General features: G+C 38.7%; 2 protein-coding genes across 3 annotated transcripts; both read right to left on the bottom strand.

Annotated features, from left to right (window-relative positions):
- Nucleotides 1-441: 441 nt before the first annotated feature.
- Nucleotides 442-18,228, bottom strand: LOC149503549 (uncharacterized). The gene is made up of 3 exons (XM_089727668.1): nt 18,223-18,228; nt 15,763-15,940; nt 442-765 (listed from the first exon to the last, which is right to left on the bottom strand). The coding sequence occupies exons 1-3, from the start codon at nt 18,226-18,228 to the stop codon at nt 485-487; spliced, it is 465 nt and encodes a 154-aa protein (XP_089583794.1). The 3' UTR covers nt 442-484.
- A 3,585-nt stretch (nt 18,229-21,813) lies between these two features.
- On the bottom strand, nt 21,814-22,957 carry Fln (flightin). 2 transcript variants are annotated; one of them, XM_089730573.1, is made up of 4 exons: nt 22,797-22,957; nt 22,513-22,722; nt 22,071-22,335; nt 21,814-21,948 (listed from the first exon to the last, which is right to left on the bottom strand). In XM_089730573.1, exons 2-4 carry the CDS (start codon nt 22,704-22,706, stop codon nt 21,931-21,933), a joined length of 477 nt encoding a protein of 158 aa, XP_089586699.1. In that variant the 5' UTR covers nt 22,707-22,722; nt 22,797-22,957; the 3' UTR covers nt 21,814-21,930. The 2 variants fall into 2 exon arrangements, with proteins under 2 accessions (XP_089586699.1, XP_028035488.1); XM_028179687.2 differs by having other exon boundaries at nt 21,814-22,335.
- Nucleotides 22,958-25,361: the final 2,404 nt, after the last annotated feature.

Genomic DNA, 25,361 nt, shown 5'->3' with positions numbered 1-25,361 from the left:
ATGGGCAACGGTAACCACTCACCATCAGGTGGGCCGTATGCTCGTCTGTCTACAAGGGCAATAAAAAAATGTACTATTCAATACACTGAGACAGATTGAGCTTTAAGATAATAATAAATAATAGTTTAAAAAAACTAACGAAATACGCTTTTATAGAAAACCCAACTAGACTTGGACCTCCAACTTTAGTTGGATTTTCTAAAAAAGCGTATTTTGTTAGTTTTTTTAACTATTATATTATTTATTTTTCATTTCATTTTCATCATTTAGTTGAAATTTTCATTTTTTTTTTAATTATTGAGATGTCATCGGTCCTTAATAAGTATACCAAATTTCGAGTTAATCCGACATTTTGAAGGGGGTCAAAATCATGTTCAAAGATTCCGTTACAAACATACATACATCTGAAGCTAATAAAAGCGTATTAAAAATAAATCTAAATACTACAATATATATTTTAATTGAAGTTATAATCCTTTTGCATTTACGGTAATGTTTTTTTGCTTTTCAATCTGTTAACAACTTCATCGAATTTCTTGTCAGTAATGAATGTGGGCATCATGACATTTCTCGGGGGACAACAGCACTGTTCTTCTTCTGTTTCTTTGTTTGTCCTCCTGCTCCTGGATTTCGATTTTTCAGCGGTACTCTCTGATGTTGTTTTGGCGTATTCTTTGATTTCAGTGAGATCTTCGTCTTTGATGATTCCTCTCAAATGCAAGAACTCAGCTACGTCTTCGTTAATTTTAAAATTGACCGCGCATTCTGTGGATTATTCATAATGATTCAATTTGTACTGAATATAATTTGTGATCATCTATTACAGTTACTCTGCGAAGTATTCTTTGCTTTACAATTTAAATATGTTGAGTTTTTATAAAAAAAAAAAAAAAACGTTTATTCTATTTGTTAAGGTGCCTGAGAAATTTCAAGAGTAAGTATTGTAATATTCTATCGCTGTTCTCTCTTTTCTCATAAACTTGCTCAAACAAAATACCAAGAACCTACAATTACTTAGACTGAAAATACCCACCGACAATTGATAATTATTTGTTTCCACCTTAAGTGGTCCTATCTTAATTGTAATTATTTTAAGTGTGTAGACGCGAGATAAGCAAACTACGAAATATTTGAAATTTGGTCGTTGCAAATGAAGGACACAGACTGCGGGAAGAAACGATAAGAAGCGGCAGTTCTGCGTTAAAGGAAGGATGCACAATACCTTTATGTAGTCCTTACTGCAGACTCGTACCACTTCGCGATGAGAAACACCAACGATTTCACTTATTTACGTATTTAACATAACAAAGACACGAAGCGCGCGCGCGGTTGTTCAGCCATATTTTTTTTCGTCTCGATGTCACCACACGATCTCGCTCGCACGCGTCCGTAGGTAAAGTGCCGGAGAGGGATGGGACAGGATTTGCAAAACCAAATTAAAATGTTGCTATTTTCCGAAACCTAAAACTAACTAAGTTTTAAACCAGCGCAACCATTCCCCCGGGCTTGAAGGGACGCCTTCAAAGTATTATCTAACTAAAACGTGTATTATCTAACTAAAAAACTAAAAAGTGTATTATCTAACAAACGAATAACAATAAATTCAAATAAGTACGCTACGTTGGTCTACTACTACGCTATGTTCCTACAAGAATTAAGAATCTATACTATATCTATATACAACTAACCTAAATAATATGAAAAATCTAAATGAGCTACTGGTTGGGTAGTGGGCAGAGTCGCACCACGGGACGCAAATACGATCCGATCGCTGTCTTAACCCGTGCAATGCGTGTAACTCCCGTAGAGTCCGGAAACACTTCTTCCACGACACCCAAAGGCCAGTGTAGAGGAGGCGAATTATCGTTAATCAGAATCACCACCGAGCCGACGACGACTGGATCGACCGGCGTGTTCCATTTGCGGCGTGATTGCAACGTATGAAGGTATTCCCGTCTCCAGCGCTTCCAAAACGATTGAACTAACTTGTCTAGCAAATCGTGTCTAGCAAGAGTAGTTAAATTTTCATCGATTTCTTCCGCAGGCAAGCATTTCAAAGGCGTGAGATTCAAAAAATGCGCAGGAGTTAAGGCAAGCGGTTCTGAAGGATCACTAGAGAGTGTTCTACATAAAGGTCGTGTATTCATTACCGATTCGATCTGAGTGAGAACAGTACATAGCTCTTCAAATGAAAGAATTGTATCACCTATAACGCGATATAGATGAGACTTTAAGCTTTTGATATTAGCCTCCCAATTTCCGCCAAAATGGCTAGCTGTCGGTACATTTAGGGACCAATCAATGCGATTTTCAGCTAAGACGTGACCAAACTCTGTATTATGATACTTTGAACAAAGAAATTCATGAAGTTCTGAAAGCTTGCGTTTAGCACCTATATAATTTGTTCCATTGTCCGAATAAATTCTACCCACCGGGCCTCGTCTAGATAGGAACCGCTTGAAGGCTCCCATGAAACTAGCTGTGCTTAAATCACCAGCCAGTTCTATATGTACTGCGCGCGTAGTCATGCAAACAAATAAACAGACGTAAGCTTTGGTAGAACGAATACCTCGCCCACGTGTTATGGTAACCTTGAAAGGGCCAGCATAATCTGTACCCGTGTGAATGAAGGGTTTAGCGGATTGAACGACACGACAAGAACGATGATCCGCCATTTCAGGGAATGTTGGCTTAGGACGAAGTCGAAAGCAAGGCATGCATTTGTGTATCCTATTCCTAATTAAATTACGAGCAGAAAGTATCCAATACTTCTGACGTAAGAGCGCCATCAGCAGGTCAGGACCGGCGTGACAATTTAATTTATGATGATATTCGACAAGTAAATTCAAGATCGGATCTTTGCTCGGAAGCAAAATGGGATATTTCTCGTCGTAGCTCAAGTCAGAGTTTCTTAAACGTCCCCCTACTCTAATTAGTCCATCTTTAAGAAATGGTTTTAAGTGTCGAAATGCAGGGCTACAAACTTGACCTTCCTCGAGCTTCGTGATCTCAGCGCGAAAATAAAACCGTTGAAGTTCACGAAGAATTAATAACTCAGCGAACTCATAATCCGATGCTGACATGCGATATCTGTGAGGTAACAATTTTACAAATCGACAAACCAAAACTACACTGCGCAATAGTTTAGACCAAGATGAGATACGATCTCCTAGTGATAATATAGGAGATTTTTCATTTAAAGTAGCGGCGAGAAAAGTCTGTTTCCTTTCTTCCGGCGCCTCAGGCTCTACGGAAGGATTAAAAGGAACAGCAGGCCACTGCGCGACATCCAAATGTGCCCAAGGGGGGCCACTATAAACTTGTAATGGTTGTTGAGGAGAAAAACGATATAGAATGCGTTGAAAACGCCTGTCAGATTCTCTGACTCCAATACTCAGAAACATCTGACGAATGTCAGCGGAAAGGGCAACCGGAAACAAACGAAAATTAAGAATAATATTAAATAAATTTCCTTGGAAATTTTGTCCACGATATAACAGATCATTGAGCGAAACATTAGTAGTAGTCTTACAACTACCATCGAGTACGACTCTTAATTTGGTTGTGACCTTATCTTGTCTGATTACACCATGATGCGGAATAAAATAAGAAATATCTGAACTGTCACAATCTACAGCTGAGAGATAGTTCTTCTCTAAATATTCGAGAATGATGTTGTCGTACGCTAATTTTAGTTGCGGAGAAGCTTGCATCTTTCTCTCTAAGCAGTAAAATCGATTTTCACTCGCTTGACGCGAATTACCGAGAGTGTTAACATCACCTTTAAAGGGCAAAGCCACCACGTATCGTCCGTCACTATCTCGTGTGGTAGTACTGGTATAAAACTCCTCAGACATTTTGTCCTCGGGGCTGAGTACAGACGGCACGTCTACCTCCTCTAATTCCCAAAACTTCCGAATTGTGGAGTCTAACGGGTCTCGGGTACAGCAATATGAAACGCTCTCGTTGCTAGCTACACGAACGGGAGCGTCACCAACAATAACATAACCGAGGATAGTCTCTAACGCGATCGGCGAGGCATGCGAAGGCCGTCCTTGAACCTTGTTCGATAAGAGCAGATGCGGGAAAATCGAAGCTCCAATCAACAGTTGGATCGGGCCTGGGTTAAAGTAAGTATCGTCTGCCAATGCTATGTCTTCGAAATTCGATAAAAGAGAGGCATCAACTGTGGTAGTTGGTAAACGTTCAGTAATTTTATCTACTACTAACGACTCCATAGTATAATTTACGTTACGATCGAAACGAGAATAAAATTTTATTTCTACAGAACCTTCAATTGTTTTGCTAGAACCTCCTATTCCCTTTACTACGGAACAAGCAGGTCTATTATTTATGTTCAAACCCAATCGTCGACAACAATCACGAGTGACAAAATTGCTTTGAGACGCGCCATCCAACAACGCGCGTACACAATGCTCCCTACCACGTGAATCAATAATAACTACACGTGCGGTCGCAATTAGTACCGTAGTAGGACTGCGTAAGATGCGGTTATAACCTTTCGATAAAGTGCACAGCGTTACGTCATCCGTGCTGACGCGAGCTGGAGCAATGCCCATATCATTTAAGCCTACCGAATAAGGCATGGAGGGCCGTGCGACAGCCGATGCTCGTGTACCTGGTGACTGCGTGCGTCTAGCATTCGAATGCGCTTTACTCGCGACGGGTTCAATTCCGAAACATAATAAAGTGTGATGCTTAGAATTACATTTTTTACATAAAGAGGACGACCTACACGCGGAAACACGATGACCGCTACTTAAACAATTTATACATAAATTGTTCGATTTGACGAATTGAAACCGCTCATTCGGTTTGTAACTATTAAAAACCCTACATTTATAAATTTGATCATGTTTGTCACGACACAGACTACATACCGTTGACTCAGAACTAGATGTATAAGCCTGTGTAGATGATAACTTAGAGTCAAACTGCCCTTTGTTGGCAGCCTTGGGAACTGATGACGTGCGCTCTAATACTTTTATGTGATCACGAACAAAAGACACTAGATCTACAAACAATGGTATTTCGCATCCCTTATTATTTAAGCGCTGATAGGATTCAAACGCACGGGCAGTGTCTGTGTCTAATTTTTTAAGCGCAACATGCAAAAATGTAAAATCCGATAGGTCATTGACCTTCAAGTTTTTTAAAGCGGCTACCGACGATGCGAACTTGTCCAAAAACAATTCTAAATTACTAGGCTTCGCAGAAGAGATAGGTTTGAATTCAAATAATTGATCTAAATACGCAGTAGCAGATAGACGTTTATCTTCGTATTTGCTATTTAATAAATCAAAAATTAACGAATAGTTTTCGGCGCTTGGAGTAATTCCCGCGCATATGGAACGAGCCCTGCCGGTTAATTTGCCTATCAAATAATAAAGTTTCTCAGAGTCCGTTAACGATGTATTATTATGTACGACATTCCGAAAGCTAGAGATAAACAAAGGCCAGTTTTTTATATCTCCATTGAATTCGGGAATTTCTATTGGGGGTAGTTTTGGAATCCTATGTTGACCAGCCAGCGTAACGTGATCCCCCGTTTGCGATTGCGATTGTAACCTTTTGGCAGCTCGTTTCACGCAGCCTAAGAGATCCTCAAACGCCGTAAGAGGTTGATAATTAACTAAATAATCGGGATTAGCCTTTAACTCCAACATGATTATTTTATCGAGCACACCCTCAAAATCCTCACGCAATGAATCTACTGTTTCAAAGTCGCACAAAAAAGCGTCAGCGTTGAATGACTTTGAATCCATATCTCTAACTTGGCTAGAAATGCTTTGCATGCGGGAGAATATCCTATCTCTTTTGGCATATAACATCTTTAAATTAGTATCTGAAGGTGCCATTTTAAGATAAACGTAAAATAAATATTTCAAATTAACAAACTAACGATATTCGAAGCGGCGGGAAAGGTAAACACCTACCTACGAGTACAAATTTATGCGAATAGTACAAATGTTAATAAATATTTTAGAGTAAAAAACTAAAGATAATATTCGAAGCGGCGGGTGTTTATTAGCACACAGGAATACGCTACTACCCGTCGCCTGGCGTTTCCTATCTATCGCCTTTTACGATATCCCAGGAAGAGGCGGGAGTGGTGCTATTCTACGTAAGGTACCCGACACCACACGGGGAACCTACACTGAATACCTAAAACTAATGTATGCGGCCGGCTCGAGGCGTACGCTCGACCGGTGATCTAAACAAAGAAACTACTGTTTGCAATAACCGATATAATTATGAAACCAGAACGCGGGTTTTCTATCTAGGTACCTAATTTGATATTGTAAATAAGTGAATTTTAAGAAATAATGTGAACGAAAACGATATTAAAGACGAAATCAGGAAAAGCGATATTTTTTCGAAGTACCTACTTGGTACGCGGTTCTAATTATATTAGGTAAATTAGGTAAACCTAGGCAATGGTTGGCGCTGTTTTAACACGAATCCGGCTCGAAGGACCAAAAAATGTAGACGCGAGATAAGCAAACTACGAAATATTTGAAATTTGGTCGTTGCAAATGAAGGACACAGACTGCGGGAAGAAACGATAAGAAGCGGCAGTTCTGCGTTAAAGGAAGGATGCACAATACCTTTATGTAGTCCTTACTGCAGACTCGTACCACTTCGCGATGAGAAACACCAACGATTTCACTTATTTACGTATTTAACATAACAAAGACACGAAGCGCGCGCGCGGTTGTTCAGCCATATTTTTTTTCGTCTCGATGTCACCACACGATCTCGCTCGCACGCGTCCGTAGGTAAAGTGCCGGAGAGGGATGGGACAGGATTTGCAAAACCAAATTAAAATGTTGCTATTTTCCGAAACCTAAAACTAACTAAGTTTTAAACCAGCGCAACCAAAGTGTATTTTTTTTCTCTATCTTAATTGTAATAATTACTATAAGTTTAATTACTGTACGAGTAATTATTTTCTAAAACAACACAACAAAACCTTCAGCTATGTTAGTCTGAAAATGGCGGTAGCAATAGGAAATTTTTGTATCTACTATAACTATGTATAGTATAGTATAGTATAGTATAGTATAGTATAGTATAGTATAGTATAGTATAGTATAGTATAGTATAGTATACTATAGTATAGTATAGTATAGTATAGTATAGTATAGTATAGTATACTATAGTATAAAATATCTAAACTAGACCACATTGTACAATTGTGCAAATTCTATTTTTTAAAAAAGCACATTAAGTAAATAAAAAACCATTTCTCAACGTCTTGATGGAAAATAAGATTGGTTTCGTAGCTCTTAATTTAAATAGAAAGAAAACACAACTAAGCTTCAGTTTTCTACCAAATTTTCTTATTTCTTGATCATTATTTTTTGTGTACCTGTGCACATAGAAAACAAATTTGCAAATGAAGGACACAGACTGCGGGAAGAAACGATAAGAAGCGGCAGTTCTGCGTTAAAGGAAGGATGCACAATACCTTTATGTAGTCCTTACTGCAGACTCGTACCACTTCGCGATGAGAAACACCAACGATTTCACTTATTTACGTATTTAACATAACAAAGACACGAAGCGCGCGCGCGGTTGTTCAGCCATATTTTTTTTCGTCTCGATGTCACCACACGATCTCGCTCGCACGCGTCCGTAGGTAAAGTGCCGGAGAGGGATGGGACAGGATTTGCAAAACCAAATTAAAATGTTGCTATTTTCCGAAACCTAAAACTAACTAAGTTTTAAACCAGCGCAACCATTCCCCCGGGCTTGAAGGGACGCCTTCAAAGTATTATCTAACTAAAACGTGTATTATCTAACTAAAAAACTAAAAAGTGTATTATCTAACAAACGAATAACAATAAATTCAAATAAGTACGCTACGTTGGTCTACTACTACGCTATGTTCCTACAAGAATTAAGAATCTATACTATATCTATATACAACTAACCTAAATAATATGAAAAATCTAAATGAGCTACTGGTTGGGTAGTGGGCAGAGTCGCACCACGGGACGCAAATACGATCCGATCGCTGTCTTAACCCGTGCAATGCGTGTAACTCCCGTAGAGTCCGGAAACACTTCTTCCACGACACCCAAAGGCCAGTGTAGAGGAGGCGAATTATCGTTAATCAGAATCACCACCGAGCCGACGACGACTGGATCGACCGGCGTGTTCCATTTGCGGCGTGATTGCAACGTATGAAGGTATTCCCGTCTCCAGCGCTTCCAAAACGATTGAACTAACTTGTCTAGCAAATCGTGTCTAGCAAGAGTAGTTAAATTTTCATCGATTTCTTCCGCAGGCAAGCATTTCAAAGGCGTGAGATTCAAAAAATGCGCAGGAGTTAAGGCAAGCGGTTCTGAAGGATCACTAGAGAGTGTTCTACATAAAGGTCGTGTATTCATTACCGATTCGATCTGAGTGAGAACAGTACATAGCTCTTCAAATGAAAGAATTGTATCACCTATAACGCGATATAGATGAGACTTTAAGCTTTTGATATTAGCCTCCCAATTTCCGCCAAAATGGCTAGCTGTCGGTACATTTAGGGACCAATCAATGCGATTTTCAGCTAAGACGTGACCAAACTCTGTATTATGATACTTTGAACAAAGAAATTCATGAAGTTCTGAAAGCTTGCGTTTAGCACCTATATAATTTGTTCCATTGTCCGAATAAATTCTACCCACCGGGCCTCGTCTAGATAGGAACCGCTTGAAGGCTCCCATGAAACTAGCTGTGCTTAAATCACCAGCCAGTTCTATATGTACTGCGCGCGTAGTCATGCAAACAAATAAACAGACGTAAGCTTTGGTAGAACGAATACCTCGCCCACGTGTTATGGTAACCTTGAAAGGGCCAGCATAATCTGTACCCGTGTGAATGAAGGGTTTAGCGGATTGAACGACACGACAAGAACGATGATCCGCCATTTCAGGGAATGTTGGCTTAGGACGAAGTCGAAAGCAAGGCATGCATTTGTGTATCCTATTCCTAATTAAATTACGAGCAGAAAGTATCCAATACTTCTGACGTAAGAGCGCCATCAGCAGGTCAGGACCGGCGTGACAATTTAATTTATGATGATATTCGACAAGTAAATTCAAGATCGGATCTTTGCTCGGAAGCAAAATGGGATATTTCTCGTCGTAGCTCAAGTCAGAGTTTCTTAAACGTCCCCCTACTCTAATTAGTCCATCTTTAAGAAATGGTTTTAAGTGTCGAAATGCAGGGCTACAAACTTGACCTTCCTCGAGCTTCGTGATCTCAGCGCGAAAATAAAACCGTTGAAGTTCACGAAGAATTAATAACTCAGCGAACTCATAATCCGATGCTGACATGCGATATCTGTGAGGTAACAATTTTACAAATCGACAAACCAAAACTACACTGCGCAATAGTTTAGACCAAGATGAGATACGATCTCCTAGTGATAATATAGGAGATTTTTCATTTAAAGTAGCGGCGAGAAAAGTCTGTTTCCTTTCTTCCGGCGCCTCAGGCTCTACGGAAGGATTAAAAGGAACAGCAGGCCACTGCGCGACATCCAAATGTGCCCAAGGGGGGCCACTATAAACTTGTAATGGTTGTTGAGGAGAAAAACGATATAGAATGCGTTGAAAACGCCTGTCAGATTCTCTGACTCCAATACTCAGAAACATCTGACGAATGTCAGCGGAAAGGGCAACCGGAAACAAACGAAAATTAAGAATAATATTAAATAAATTTCCTTGGAAATTTTGTCCACGATATAACAGATCATTGAGCGAAACATTAGTAGTAGTCTTACAACTACCATCGAGTACGACTCTTAATTTGGTTGTGACCTTATCTTGTCTGATTACACCATGATGCGGAATAAAATAAGAAATATCTGAACTGTCACAATCTACAGCTGAGAGATAGTTCTTCTCTAAATATTCGAGAATGATGTTGTCGTACGCTAATTTTAGTTGCGGAGAAGCTTGCATCTTTCTCTCTAAGCAGTAAAATCGATTTTCACTCGCTTGACGCGAATTACCGAGAGTGTTAACATCACCTTTAAAGGGCAAAGCCACCACGTATCGTCCGTCACTATCTCGTGTGGTAGTACTGGTATAAAACTCCTCAGACATTTTGTCCTCGGGGCTGAGTACAGACGGCACGTCTACCTCCTCTAATTCCCAAAACTTCCGAATTGTGGAGTCTAACGGGTCTCGGGTACAGCAATATGAAACGCTCTCGTTGCTAGCTACACGAACGGGAGCGTCACCAACAATAACATAACCGAGGATAGTCTCTAACGCGATCGGCGAGGCATGCGAAGGCCGTCCTTGAACCTTGTTCGATAAGAGCAGATGCGGGAAAATCGAAGCTCCAATCAACAGTTGGATCGGGCCTGGGTTAAAGTAAGTATCGTCTGCCAATGCTATGTCTTCGAAATTCGATAAAAGAGAGGCATCAACTGTGGTAGTTGGTAAACGTTCAGTAATTTTATCTACTACTAACGACTCCATAGTATAATTTACGTTACGATCGAAACGAGAATAAAATTTTATTTCTACAGAACCTTCAATTGTTTTGCTAGAACCTCCTATTCCCTTTACTACGGAACAAGCAGGTCTATTATTTATGTTCAAACCCAATCGTCGACAACAATCACGAGTGACAAAATTGCTTTGAGACGCGCCATCCAACAACGCGCGTACACAATGCTCCCTACCACGTGAATCAATAATAACTACACGTGCGGTCGCAATTAGTACCGTAGTAGGACTGCGTAAGATGCGGTTATAACCTTTCGATAAAGTGCACAGCGTTACGTCATCCGTGCTGACGCGAGCTGGAGCAATGCCCATATCATTTAAGCCTACCGAATAAGGCATGGAGGGCCGTGCGACAGCCGATGCTCGTGTACCTGGTGACTGCGTGCGTCTAGCATTCGAATGCGCTTTACTCGCGACGGGTTCAATTCCGAAACATAATAAAGTGTGATGCTTAGAATTACATTTTTTACATAAAGAGGACGACCTACACGCGGAAACACGATGACCGCTACTTAAACAATTTATACATAAATTGTTCGATTTGACGAATTGAAACCGCTCATTCGGTTTGTAACTATTAAAAACCCTACATTTATAAATTTGATCATGTTTGTCACGACACAGACTACATACCGTTGACTCAGAACTAGATGTATAAGCCTGTGTAGATGATAACTTAGAGTCAAACTGCCCTTTGTTGGCAGCCTTGGGAACTGATGACGTGCGCTCTAATACTTTTATGTGATCACGAACAAAAGACACTAGATCTACAAACAATGGTATTTCGCATCCCTTATTATTTAAGCGCTGATAGGATTCAAACGCACGGGCAGTGTCTGTGTCTAATTTTTTAAGCGCAACATGCAAAAATGTAAAATCCGATAGGTCATTGACCTTCAAGTTTTTTAAAGCGGCTACCGACGATGCGAACTTGTCCAAAAACAATTCTAAATTACTAGGCTTCGCAGAAGAGATAGGTTTGAATTCAAATAATTGATCTAAATACGCAGTAGCAGATAGACGTTTATCTTCGTATTTGCTATTTAATAAATCAAAAATTAACGAATAGTTTTCGGCGCTTGGAGTAATTCCCGCGCATATGGAACGAGCCCTGCCGGTTAATTTGCCTATCAAATAATAAAGTTTCTCAGAGTCCGTTAACGATGTATTATTATGTACGACATTCCGAAAGCTAGAGATAAACAAAGGCCAGTTTTTTATATCTCCATTGAATTCGGGAATTTCTATTGGGGGTAGTTTTGGAATCCTATGTTGACCAGCCAGCGTAACGTGATCCCCCGTTTGCGATTGCGATTGTAACCTTTTGGCAGCTCGTTTCACGCAGCCTAAGAGATCCTCAAACGCCGTAAGAGGTTGATAATTAACTAAATAATCGGGATTAGCCTTTAACTCCAACATGATTATTTTATCGAGCACACCCTCAAAATCCTCACGCAATGAATCTACTGTTTCAAAGTCGCACAAAAAAGCGTCAGCGTTGAATGACTTTGAATCCATATCTCTAACTTGGCTAGAAATGCTTTGCATGCGGGAGAATATCCTATCTCTTTTGGCATATAACATCTTTAAATTAGTATCTGAAGGTGCCATTTTAAGATAAACGTAAAATAAATATTTCAAATTAACAAACTAACGATATTCGAAGCGGCGGGAAAGGTAAACACCTACCTACGAGTACAAATTTATGCGAATAGTACAAATGTTAATAAATATTTTAGAGTAAAAAACTAAAGATAATATTCGAAGCGGCGGGTGTTTATTAGCACACAGGAATACGCTACTACCCGTCGCCTGGCGTTTCCTATCTATCGCCTTTTACGATATCCCAGGAAGAGGCGGGAGTGGTGCTATTCTACGTAAGGTACCCGACACCACACGGGGAACCTACACTGAATACCTAAAACTAATGTATGCGGCCGGCTCGAGGCGTACGCTCGACCGGTGATCTAAACAAAGAAACTACTGTTTGCAATAACCGATATAATTATGAAACCAGAACGCGGGTTTTCTATCTAGGTACCTAATTTGATATTGTAAATAAGTGAATTTTAAGAAATAATGTGAACGAAAACGATATTAAAGACGAAATCAGGAAAAGCGATATTTTTTCGAAGTACCTACTTGGTACGCGGTTCTAATTATATTAGGTAAATTAGGTAAACCTAGGCAATGGTTGGCGCTGTTTTAACACGAATCCGGCTCGTTTGGACCAAAAAATGTAGACGCGAGATAATCAAACTATGAAAATATTTAAAATTTGGTCGTTGCAAATGAAGGACACAGACTGCGGGAAGAAACGATAAGAAGCGGCAGTTCTGCGTTAAAGGAAGGATGCACAATACCTTTATGTAGTCCTTACTGCAGACTCGTACCACTTCGCGATGAGAAACACCAACGATTTCACTTATTTACGTATTTAACATAACAAAGACACGAAGCGCGCGCGCGGTTGTTCAGCCATATTTTTTCGTCTTGATGTCACCACACGATCTCGCTCGCACGCGTCCGTAGGTAAAGTGCCGGAGAGGGATGGGACAGGATTTGCAAAACCAAATTAAAATGTTGCTATTTTCCGAAACCTAAAACTAACTAAGTTTTAAACCAGCGCAACCAAAGTGTATTTTTTTTCTCTATCTTAATTGTAATAATTACTATAAGTTTAATTACTGTACGAGTAATTATTTTCTAAAACAACACAACAAAACCTTCAGCTATGTTAGTCTGAAAATGGCGGTAGCAATAGGAAATTTTTGTATCTACTATAACTATGTATAGTATAGTATAGTATAGTATAGTATAGTATAGTATAGTATAGTATAGTATAGTATAGTATAGTATAGTATACTATAGTATAGTATAGTATAGTATAGTATAGTATAGTATAGTATACTATAGTATAAAATATCTAAACTAGACCACATTGTACAATTGTGCAAATTCTATTTTTTTAAAAAGCACATTAAGTAAATAAAAAACCATTTCTCAACGTCTTGATGGAAAATAAGATTGGTTTCGTAGCTCTTAATTTAAATAGAAAGAAAACACAACTAAGCTTCAGTTTTCTACCAAATTTTCTTATTTCTTGATCATTATTTTTTGTGTACCTGTGCACATAGAAAACAAATTGAAAAAAGTAAAATAAAATTACTCATTTCAGACAGAAATCTTGTCACACGGGTGAATCTCTTCGAGATCGTGATATTTAACAAACCGAGTAATGAAACGAGATGAAACAGCAAACTAACTACGATAAATAGTAAAAATATTATTTGCATTTCATCTGAGGGTAGTGCACACGGGCTTCAATCCCCCTAGTTATCTTTTCACGGGAGAGTTACAATATTCTTTCAATGAAAATATCTCCGAGTAAATTAACATTATTTTGGTTATGAAAAACTTAGGGTTGGCTGTGGATGCACCTTCTAATTACAACTAACACACTCTATACTCCATATTAATAAACAATAATCAGTGAGATAGATTCTTTAAGCTCGGATATATAGTGTAGGATCTAGTACATCTTATTTATTTATTTACTTGCTCTTACCCAAATATTAGATGAACTACTCGCGGAAGTACATGTCAATAGAACACCTTCAGTGCGCTTAAGCCGATACCAACTATTAAAGCATAGTGAAGTCTCTGAAGAAGATGTAATAGCTTTATTCTTCTACTAGCGACCCGCCCTCGCTTTGCTTCGGAAACATTAAAACACACATGAAACAAAAAAAAAAAAAAAAGTAAAAAAAAAGTAGCCTATGTTCATCAGGGACAATGTCGGCTTCTAATGGAAAAATAATTTTTCAAATCGGTCCAGTAGTTTCGGAGCCTAATCGAAACAAACAAACAAACAAATCTTTCCTCTTTATAATATTAGTATAGATATAGATTAACTGGATAGTACGCTCTTGCATTATAAACCCCCTCCTCCCGCCGGACTTAAGAAGAAAATCAGGGTTCAAGTAGCGATATTGATTTTTTTTTTCATTTTGTAACTTTAATACTAGAAATATCTTTTTTTTTATTGCTTAGATGGGTGGACGAGCTCACAGCCCACCTGGTGTTAAGTGGTTACTGGAGCACATAGACATCTACAACGTAAACGTGCCACCCACCTTGAGATACAAGTTCTAAGGTCTCAGTATAGTTACAACGGCTGCCCCACCCTTCAAACCGAAACGCATTACTGCTTCGCGGCAGAAATAGGCAGGGCGGTGGTACCTATCCGCGCGGACTGAAACCCTGCCTATCTGCTCGAAATGACATTTTTGATTGCCCATTATGCCTGTACCATACTCGTATACTATCATGTTTGGAATCGAAAAAATCGGTGTCGCGGACTTTATATAGCAATAACCAAAACGCTAAAAAATTCTAGTACAACGTGGAACTTTTAACAACTGGACTGGACGAGTTTCGTTCGAGCTGAGAATGTTTAATTACAAACACTTCAAACGGCGTCGTGCATAACGAAAAATCGATTACAGCTCCCAGTTTTTGGTCCGAACGTATATTAGCATTTGTACCTGGACATTTTGTTTCTCGGTCCTAAATTAAAAACACGTCTGCTAACAGGACGCAGTTGTTTGAAAACTCTTTTTCTGTAGAGGTGGGCGTTTGACAATGTTATTTTGTTTTATTTGTTCATTTCAAACTTTTCCGACTAGACGGAGAAGTGCATTAGGAAATGTTTGGTGGTTAATATCTGTGGTGAGCTTATTCAATTTACATGCAATAAAAATATGAATGTCTTTAAGTTCTAATCATAAATTAACAGCCCATTAACATTTTCTGTGGCTGATAACGAAAAATAAGAAATATAAAAAAAATTGTTAAATTTATTAATATAATAAGCGATAATGTGTGATTTCAGTCTATGATCGGCAAGAATAAAAAAATATATTTTGAAGTTTCAAAATGTGCTTTGGTATCGAATAAGATTTCAGTTGATAGGATGACCTAATTCAAATTATTTGGAATTATTTCAATATTAGTAATTGTGTGGTTTTTTGTAATTGTGTGCATTGTAAAGCACTTTATTTAAGAAGCAGTTAAGAAGAGGTACTTGTGCAGTCGCTTACGTCTTTCTGAAGCTAATAAATACAACATCCTCTCCATTCCGTATAATCTAGGAATTCACTCTCACTTACCCCGCACACCGTGTTAAATACAGAATTATTGTTTATTTTCAGTTTGATTTTACCTTTGTTTGGAGGACACTTGCATTCAAATTCAGGCGATTTGAGCGGTATTCCGTCTTGGTATCGACGGAAGAAGTGTTCGATTGGTTCTTGAGGGAGAGACCAGGACCATTTGTCCCAGGGTAAACTAGCTAAGCAGCCGTCAAGGGTTGCCAATATTAACAACGTAATCACGCGTGTCTGCCAAGAAAATCAGAAATGTCGAATAAATCTTTATTACGAGAAAGCTTATTCTATTGTTAGCTTGAGGTATTGTTTGTACGATATAAAACATACCTCAGTTTTGCACAGCTGCAATTAATCGTTCGTAAATTCAAACATACAGTCTTTCCTTAGCATGTTTTTCATTATATTAAAAAATATCTCTATTATATCTATATTATATTAACGTAAGTTATACGTCAAAATAATCAGGATCAAAATGCTACGGTTCTACAGATACCGAACATCAAGTATATAAAAATGATACTCGAGATATATGTATTATTACATTTTAATCAGAATAATTGTACAAGAAATCTTTATCGTTATCTCTTAATGTTTTGAGACTCATTATATCAGTGGGCTTAGGTTGTGTGGTTGATTTTAGCTCTTTCCGACAAAGGCCTGGCACCAATAAAGGACACCTACTCCGTGTTATTTCTTCGATCGACGTATGCGTAGCCCTATCGGATTCCGTAGTGATCTCAACGGTCGGAGTAATTACTGTTGAAATTTTTGTAATAAAACAAGGCGTCAAGGTGTTTCTTGTCTCTTTCTTCTTGAACGGTGCATTTGGGTGATTCTTGTGTATTTTTTCGTGGTCTCTAACAAACGTGTTTTTGTATTTTGCCCTGCTCTTCCTACCAACGTGTATCGGGAACGAGAAAACAATGTTGCTTTCCCCCCTTTTACAGCCACCTTCACACAGCATATATGGAGCAGTGAAAACCAGATAATCCGGTCTTTTTGTTACATCTAAAATTCAATTGACATGGACATTTTTCTTCTTACAAATAGACAAATAAATATTGTATTATATACAAACGTATTGTGTTGAAGTTTTTTTGACTAACTCTGTTAGCTGGTTCTCGATTTTTTTTTTGTTTTCTATCTGTTTTTTTTGGGAGCAATTTATAGTACACGATACATCGTACTCACTTCATAGTCACTCGAACGTTGTTTGTTACTAACCAGTTCGGGTAACATTAGTAATTAATTTTCCTCGTCGAGATTAAAATTATTTAAAATATAGTATCCTATTTATAATATTAAGATTTATTTCATTTATTAATCGGAAATTGCAGCCCAGAGTTTGATAGCTGTAATTTATTAAAATACGTAGGTCCGGGCTTGTTAGACAACCTTCTAGGAAAGGTTCAATAAAAATAATATAATAAATTACATATATTGAAATTTCTAAGTTGTTATTGAAATATTTTATTTTTTTATTTTTTATTGCTTAGATTGGTGGACGAGCCACCTGAAGCTGGAGCCCATAGACATCTATAACGTAAATGCGCCACCCACCTTGAGATATAAGTTCTAAGCTCTCAAGTATAGTTACAACGGCTGCCCCACCCTTCAAACTGAAACGCATTACTGCTTCACGACTGAAATAGGCAGGGTGGTGGTACCTACCCGCGCGGGCTCACAAGAGGTCCTATCATCAGTAATTACGCAAATTATAATTTTGCGGGTTTGATTTTTATTACACGATGTTATTTCTTCACCGTGGAAGTCAATCGTGAACATTTGTTGATTACGTATTACATTAGAAAAATTGGTACCCGCCTGGGATTGGAACAGCGTTGCTTCGCTCAACACGAATGTATTGGACGTCTTATCCTTTAGGCCACGATGACTATAAAAATAATGTATCTTGTGTCCCAAGATGGGTGATCATCCATCGATATTCCAATTTCAAATTCCATTCCAAATTCAAATGCTACGAGCTTCTATGTCTATATGATCGTCTATAAAAATAATAATAAAAACACTTTTGTTAATAATACGTTAAATTAAATATTTACTGTCGCCATTGATGATTTTTTTGAGAAAAATCTCGCTGTCTGTAATCCCATTATCGGTTTCAACAACGGTCGCGTTGTTTATCTTACTTTCCCCCAATATAAATGATAATGAACTAAAAACATTCAACATTTTAAAATTCAGAAACTTCACCATTGTTCTTGACTTGAGTTTTTTAATTTTTAATTTACCTTTGAAAATATTGTATACTTCAGTATATACAGCGACTGCGGTATATATGATTTATGTACTAAAGTCAGGATTGTTTTATCGAAGTTTATGTTCATTCGTAATGGCTTGTTTTACGAGTGCTCGCGCACACAGCATACTTCATCCACTAAAATAAGATTTTGTTGTATTAGAGTAAGTGGTCTACAGATACTATATTTCGTTTTAAAGCTATTTAAAAGACGTTAAAACCACTAAACACGGTTTATTAGCTTTTTATTTACATCCATTGCGATTCATGTCGTTCGCTCCGTTACGAATGTTTTAAAATCAAATGAACGTTTCTTAATATATAAATTGTTCGTACCGATTTGTTTCAAAACTGGCAAAGTGCTCTTTACAATTGTTTAAGAAAACAAAAAATAGCCGATCGAGATCATGGCTTGGAGTAGCGTGACTTTACTAATATATCTTGTGGCCAGTGTAATAATTCATCTGTATTCTAATTTACGGCACATATTGTAAGATTCCTAGAATCTTAAACCTACGTATAAATTTACGTTTGTGCTGAGCTGGGTCGATTTGGCACTGTTTCGCGCGAGTTATTTGAGAGATGTCAGTGACCAATTCATTTAAAATGAATTATGAATGTTGATTAAAATCAATTAGAGCTTGTACTAGATTGTATTCGAGATGATACCGACATCTTTCGAGATGATACCGGCATCTCGTTTTTACCATCGCACCGGCCGCCACCGGAGTAGAGTTCATCCATACTACCTGGACCCATTGCGGTCATCCACAGTGCGTTTCCAGATATGTTTTTTGCCACGTACCATCCGGCTATGGAATGAGCTCCCCTCCACGGTGTTTCCCGAGCGCTATGACATGTCCTTCTTCAAACGAGGCTTGTGGAGAGTATTAAGCGGTAGACAGTGGCTTGGCTCTGCCCTTGGCATTGCTGAAGTCCATGGGCGACGGTAACCATTCACCATCAGGTGGGCCGTATTCTCGTCTGCCTACGAGGGCAATAAAAAATAAAAAAATAAAAATAGTAGTTTTACAGTATTACCCAAATTCACCTCATATTTCATAATTTCAATATTGTCATGCGTACAATAATGTAATCGTGTATGTGTGATACGTTTTTTTTTCTTTCAATTGGTACATAACTTGATTTGGTAGTCTATCTCGAATTTTTTTTTATTGCTTAGATGGATGGACGAGCTCACAGCCCACCTGGTGTTAAGTGGTTACTGGAGCCCATGGATATCCACAATGTAAATGCGCCACCCATCTTGAGATATAAGTTCTCAAGTTTAGTTACAACGGCTGTCCCACCCTTCAAACCGGTGGTACCCACCCGCGCGGACTCACAAGAGGTCCTACCACCAGTAATTACGCAAATTATAATTTTGCGGGTTTCATTTTTATTACACGATGTTATTCCTTCACCGTGGAAGTCAGTCGTGAACATTTGTTTAGTACGTATTTCATTAGAAAAATTGGTACCCGCCTGAGATTCAAACACCGGTGTGCATCGCTCAACACGAATGCACCGGACGTCTTATCCGTTAGGCCACGACGACTTCAAAAAATTAAACCATAATAAATTAAATTGATATAAAAGCAGGAGTGTAGTTGAATAATGGACAAAAGTTGAACAGCTCTGCTGGGCTAGGCGGGCGGCTCTCATGTTATGAGTTTCCGCGAACACACGTAAGCGCCAAACGAGAATTTCGCCAACTTTCCGAACATGCAGCAATACGGAAATTTAAAGCGCTCCCGAAGTATATTAGCACCCGAGATATGAGGCCTTTTTTAATTTCATGCCTCGAATTCCAACCGTAATACACTTTAATAGTGTATTGATGTAACAATACAAATAGGAGACTAACGATATCTATTTTTGATAGCCAGTACCTAATCTCCCTTGGTCATTGTAACATTTAATTATGTTCAATTTGGCCGAGTGCCTGCTTTACCTGCTAGGTAGCCCAACGTTTTGGCCAACGCCCAACTGATTACATTCACTAAACTGTCAAAGATAAGTTATTTTAGATGTTACGACATTGAAATTTCGAGCCTAGGACGCCGTACGTATGTGTCACGTTAACATGACATTGGCCGATGGGAATTTAACACTTTTCACGGGTAAATGATCTTTGAGAACGAGTTCACGTGTCACTCGTAATTTATGATTGAGCTGTCTCGTAGTCGGAAATGGATCGTCTCGTTGGCACAATTAACCGAAATGATAAATGCTAATAGTCCGTATCTTTATTTGATCATCTGGTCACGAAACATTTGTTTGTTTGTTTGATAAATTATTAAGCACTAAAATACAACACGTATAATTAAACTATTGCTTTAGAAGCTATTTGTTAGTTTAGGGCTTCTACGATGCTATAAAGCAAATATCATCATTAGATTATGAAGGGAATTTAGCAATGCGAAATTTTCTTCATTCAGTCAATTCAAAACATGATCTAAAGTGTAACCCTGAAATACGTTAGTATTTATGTATTTAAACCTATATTTTAGAAGAAAGGTATAATCGAACTAATTGACTAATATATTTTACTAGACTATAAATAATAATTCGGTTTTGTTATTAACTTAATAGCAAAGTGTATGTACATCTTTGATAATTAATTAAGTAGTAGATTTATTACTCAAAGCGTTGATAACATTCATTTATTAATTGTTTAATTTGTTAGACCTTAATCAAATCGAAAATATTTATAATAGCACCAATTGATATTAATGTTGTTTAAATAACTAGATGGTACTAATGTAAGCTTCTTTGAAAATATATACTGATTATCAATGAATGAATGAAACACGAGATTTGCTTTCATTTACTGGGTTACTGTCAAGCAGACACTCCTAAAAGCTTTTTAATGTTTCTGTCAAAACGGATCATTGGAAGCAGTTGTATTTGGAAAGTACCAGGTGTACATTTTCGTATTTTTTTTCTCGTTAAATGTGATGCCAAAGATCACGCGGCCTTTCGTATATAAATGTAACGACAACATAGCTATTCGAAATGTTAAATTTCTATACTGTTCACGGTATTTATTTCTCGGTTATTTTTACTGGTGGTAGGACCTCTTGAGAGTCCGCGTGGGTAGGTACCACCACCCTGCCTATTTTTACCGTGAAGCAGTAATGCGTTTCGGTTTAAAGGTTGGGGCAGCCGTTGTAACTATACTTGAGATCTTAGAACTTATATCTCAAGGTGGGTGGCGCATTTGCGTTGTAGATGTGTATGGGGTCCAGTAACCACTTAACACCAGGTGGGCTGTGAGCTCGTCCACCCATCTAAGCAATAAAAAAAAGTATGTTTTTTTTTTTTTAAATATTAAACTAAAAAAGAAGTTACATTTTTGGTATGTTAGACTTATGAAGTTGTTGGATATAACTCGCTTTGCGGTCTTCGCTTTGCATTTGTCAAAGAAAGTCAATGAAAAAACCTTAACAATACTATTATTTGTTGTATATATATCGACGCTTGAAAGGCAAACGTGACTAAGCGATAATAACTGCTTTGTACATAAATGATAGGCAATAACCATATTCGATGCACAAAAAAAATATATTTCTAGGTCTATTAAAATCATTTCAATCCTACAGCTACTAGCTAGATTCTACTACAGCTAGATTCGTTAAATTATTTTTTTTCCCTCAGGTATTGCAACTTTAAATTAGTCTACTGTAAAATTCACGCATTGTCGCTTAGTCACGTTTGCCTTTCAAGCGTCGATATGGTCAAGTCTTCGATATACCTGCCTAAGGTATTGTATGTTATCTAATCATAAGTCGTTGCTTTATCAGATGAGTATTTCGCAAGCGTACTAAATAAAACAACGAAATAAACTTAAAAGTATTTATTGTCTTACCCATAATAAGACAAGTTTTAATTATAATTTAGGAATGCGGACGGCATCCGATCATACACAGTTAACGGTCCATGGGAAGCTGGGTCTGCATCATGACAGCGAGATCCTGTAACATTGAGAACAAGGTCAAGCTTGTTGACCGGAACCGATTCCGCGAAGCAATCTTTAGCGAGGGTTTCAAAGCGAAGCTAGATGGAGACGCTGGTGAATCCGAGATTAGAATACTTCCTCGAGATAAGAGACTTCGTGTGGTAACGCTGGAACTTGGCGCCTACGGAAATGTGATGGAGTAACGATTGATCTTGGTTTTTGGATTTTTGGGTGTAGGTAATCGGTCTGTTGGCCAAGTAGGTCCGGAGGGCGCGCTCGCCCCAGGTCTGCGCCCGCGGCGGCTCGACACGTTGTCCCTTGTTCCTTCGGTCCAAGTACGTGATCAGGTCATCGTAGTAGTTCTTTTGGTAGTCGTAAATGTAGTTGTACTGGAGGAACTTCGGCCTGCAATTACATTACTGCACTGAATCACATGAAACTGTAACGATGAACATTTATAATCCGTGTACAATGATAAATAATATGGACAGGTACTTTTAAAATTTGATAATAATAATAAATGTTTTTAGGTAGTTTGTTTACAAAAATGTGTTTTAATAATGAGATTGTTGATGTAATTACCTGCACCAGTGCTTGAATACGAGCCGCCTGGGCTCTGATGAGTCGTTGGGGTTCTCTGGTGGTGGAGGTTCGGCTTCCTCAGGCTTGGCTTGCTGGGCGCCCTCCTTACCGGGTTCGGCTTCAGAAGCAGCCGGGGCCTCCTCGGGCACCGGTTCGGGCTGCTCTGGAGTTTCGTCCTCTACGTCATCCCACATCTCGTAAAAGGGTAGTCTGCGATCAGAAACCACTATATTATTGACCACGATAATAACATCACAACGTTCACCACACGGACGGCCACGGACCTAACTGGGGTTGTAGAAACGTGCGCAGTGGATGATCGTTCGTGTACGACTGTGTATCTTAGCGCGTCCCCTGGTAGCGTGAGCAGCCTCCCGATTTATCTCCCTTCGACCCCACCTGACTGTCGCAAGCGTTGCGTCCACGAGACGCGCTGCCAATGATTCTCTGTCAATACTTTGACCATGCATTGTATCGAAAAAATCTTTGTTGCTTTCAAATTGTTTGCCAAATGGCGCATTTTTTCTTTTGAAGTCTAGATATTGTCTCGTTTGCCGAGCGAATTTCAATTGACATTTTTTCAATGGCTTCACGTCAAGCTGATATATTAGTCTCTTAATACGCGCTGACTTGAATAAATTAAGTCGCGGTTCCGTTTTGTGATTGAGATGACACACGAAACATAAAGCGTTGTTATTTAACTGTTCAAAAGCCGTTTGTAACGAATGTCAAGCGAAAAGACAAAACAAAGGTATAAATTTCCTAGGACTCATGTGGAAGCGAGCCAGGTTGTCATTATTTTGTGTTTGTTAATCTGCTACATTTTATTGATGACACGACAACATCATAGCGTATTTTAGACAGTTCAACGTTTTAAAATAGGTTCAGCTAGCTTCACCCCTACTCTGACCGGGTTCTGACCCCGGACGGAGATCGGACGTCGGGTGTAAGAGTGCAGGGGAGTCGTTTAGTGGGTGGGCCCTAAAATCCTTGGGCCCGCGATCTGCTCTCAACACCTGCAGATCGTTGAGTCTCACATACCCCGCGCGCCCCCTAGACCTCGTAGGAGGTTCGGACCCCGGCCCGGAAAAAAAAAGCTTCACCATTTTCTATCAAATCAACAGCCAATTTATATGTAATTATAAAGTTATGTAACCTATTTATTTTACTTTGTCGTTTTATGGAATAATATATATATTTTTTAAAGCATCGTGTCGGTGTTATTCTGAGCGTTTAAGCTAAATGACAAACAAACATATTCACTATAATTGAGACTTCGGCTACATCTCAAGGTCGGTGGCCGTAACCGATGCACCTGACCTTGCCTACGGACGCGGGTATAGCGCGAGCAATCACCAACTGAATTCATGCCACACATTCGTAGATATAATTACATAGAGAATTACATATTTTCCGTTCACGTTAAGCTATTGCTATACATTTTGAGGTGTACAGAGCTAGATACGGTTAAGCACATATGCAAGTGAGATCTGCGTTCTTTTGCCTAACAGAGAAAGATGATTCAGCTTGGCCATGGCTTCTTCCATGCGACTCCGCATCTTCGAATCTCGAAAAACTTCGGCATAGTATCATCGATGAAGATAAGTGTCGTGCGTCAGTAAATTTTTCGTTAATTAAATGACAGTCGCGGCAAGGCGTGACCTGGTTACGGTAATTTTCTATATTGATGTCTCCCGACCGTTGGCACGTCAATACTGATGACTCAATTTATTGAGCGCATTCATCAATGCACGTTGACGCGGAATGTTATCAGGTATTCTAAGCGGCACAGGTAAGCATGATTAAATATTTATTCAAGTATAAACACAGGTCAGTCTTGTGATCTTTAAATAGACATTTAAACGAACAAGGTAGAATCGGGAAGCATAAATTGAGGCGATGTGAGTTGGCGATCATGTGATTTTGACCTATGCTAACCTTCAATAATATTTATGGCTTGCTCAATACGTTTTCACCGATCACTTGCCAAACGATTCATTTTTAAATCTTACGTTGTTTTGTTCGACTTTTAAGGATTCGCCGGCCTATAGAAAAACCAGTCTTTTGTTTCAAGTCTAATGACGTTGTCGTAATTTATGTTGCTGAAGCCATAAATAATGTAAGTTTGAGTTTCAAAATATTTGTTTGCGTTTTTCGTGTTTGTCGTTCGAAAGACCAACATGGATAAAAATTGCATGACGTAATTGACACTTTTGTTCTTCTTCGCGGTCGTTCTTTCATTGTTCAGGATCTTTTTACTGTTGGTAGGACCTCTTGTGAGTCGCACGGGTAGGTACCACCACCCCGCCTAGTTTTACCGTGAAGCAGTAATGCGTTTCGGTTTGAAGGGTGGGGCAGCCGTTGTAACTATAATTGCGACCTTACAACTTGGGCTCCAGTAGCCACTTAACACCATGTAGGCTGTGAGCTCGTCCACCCATCTAAGAAAAAAAAAATCTTGACTTTTCTGTAATATTGTTGCTGTTTCTCCCCATTTATTTCTGTCGTTTACTTCGTGGAGGGGTACGTTGACAGGCAAATCTAGCTGCTAAATCACATGATCAGACCACCCCTTCGGATTCGATCGCTAGATCTTGTGCCTTCTACTCTACCGGCAACGATGAGCCTCTCAGGCTGTGTTACGATCCAATCATCACGAAATTTGAAAAGATCAAACACGTTGTCAGCGGGAAAGAATAGAAATTAGGGTGCATTTCATAAAAAAAAAAACCTATTTCCCGGTGATAGAATTGATATTGATGTTAAGTGAAGTCACGTTCTATAAACAGTACAAAACGGGATGCAAAAATTATCTGTCATTCTTAATTTGTGTATTGTTAGTAATGTAA

Source organism: Bombyx mandarina, chromosome 01, assembly GCF_030267445.1.
Source record: "Bombyx mandarina strain Sakado chromosome 01, ASM3026744v2".
Classification (NCBI taxonomy): Eukaryota; Metazoa; Arthropoda; class Insecta; order Lepidoptera; family Bombycidae; genus Bombyx; species Bombyx mandarina.
This window is presented reverse-complemented; position numbering and strand designations above follow the sequence as displayed.

Coding starts and splice junctions, on each gene's coding strand:
- LOC149503549 (XM_089727668.1), bottom strand. Junction 766..15,762: donor CAAGTGTCCTCCAAACAAAG/GTAAAATCAAAC, acceptor AATAATCCACAG/AATGCGCGGTCAATTTTAAA.
- Fln (XM_028179687.2), bottom strand. CDS start 22,706: ATGTGGGATGACGTAGAGGACGAAACTCCAGAGCAGCCCGAACCGGTG. Junction 22,336..22,512: donor GTATTCAAGCACTGGTGCAG/GTAATTACATCA, acceptor ATGTAATTGCAG/GCCGAAGTTCCTCCAGTACA.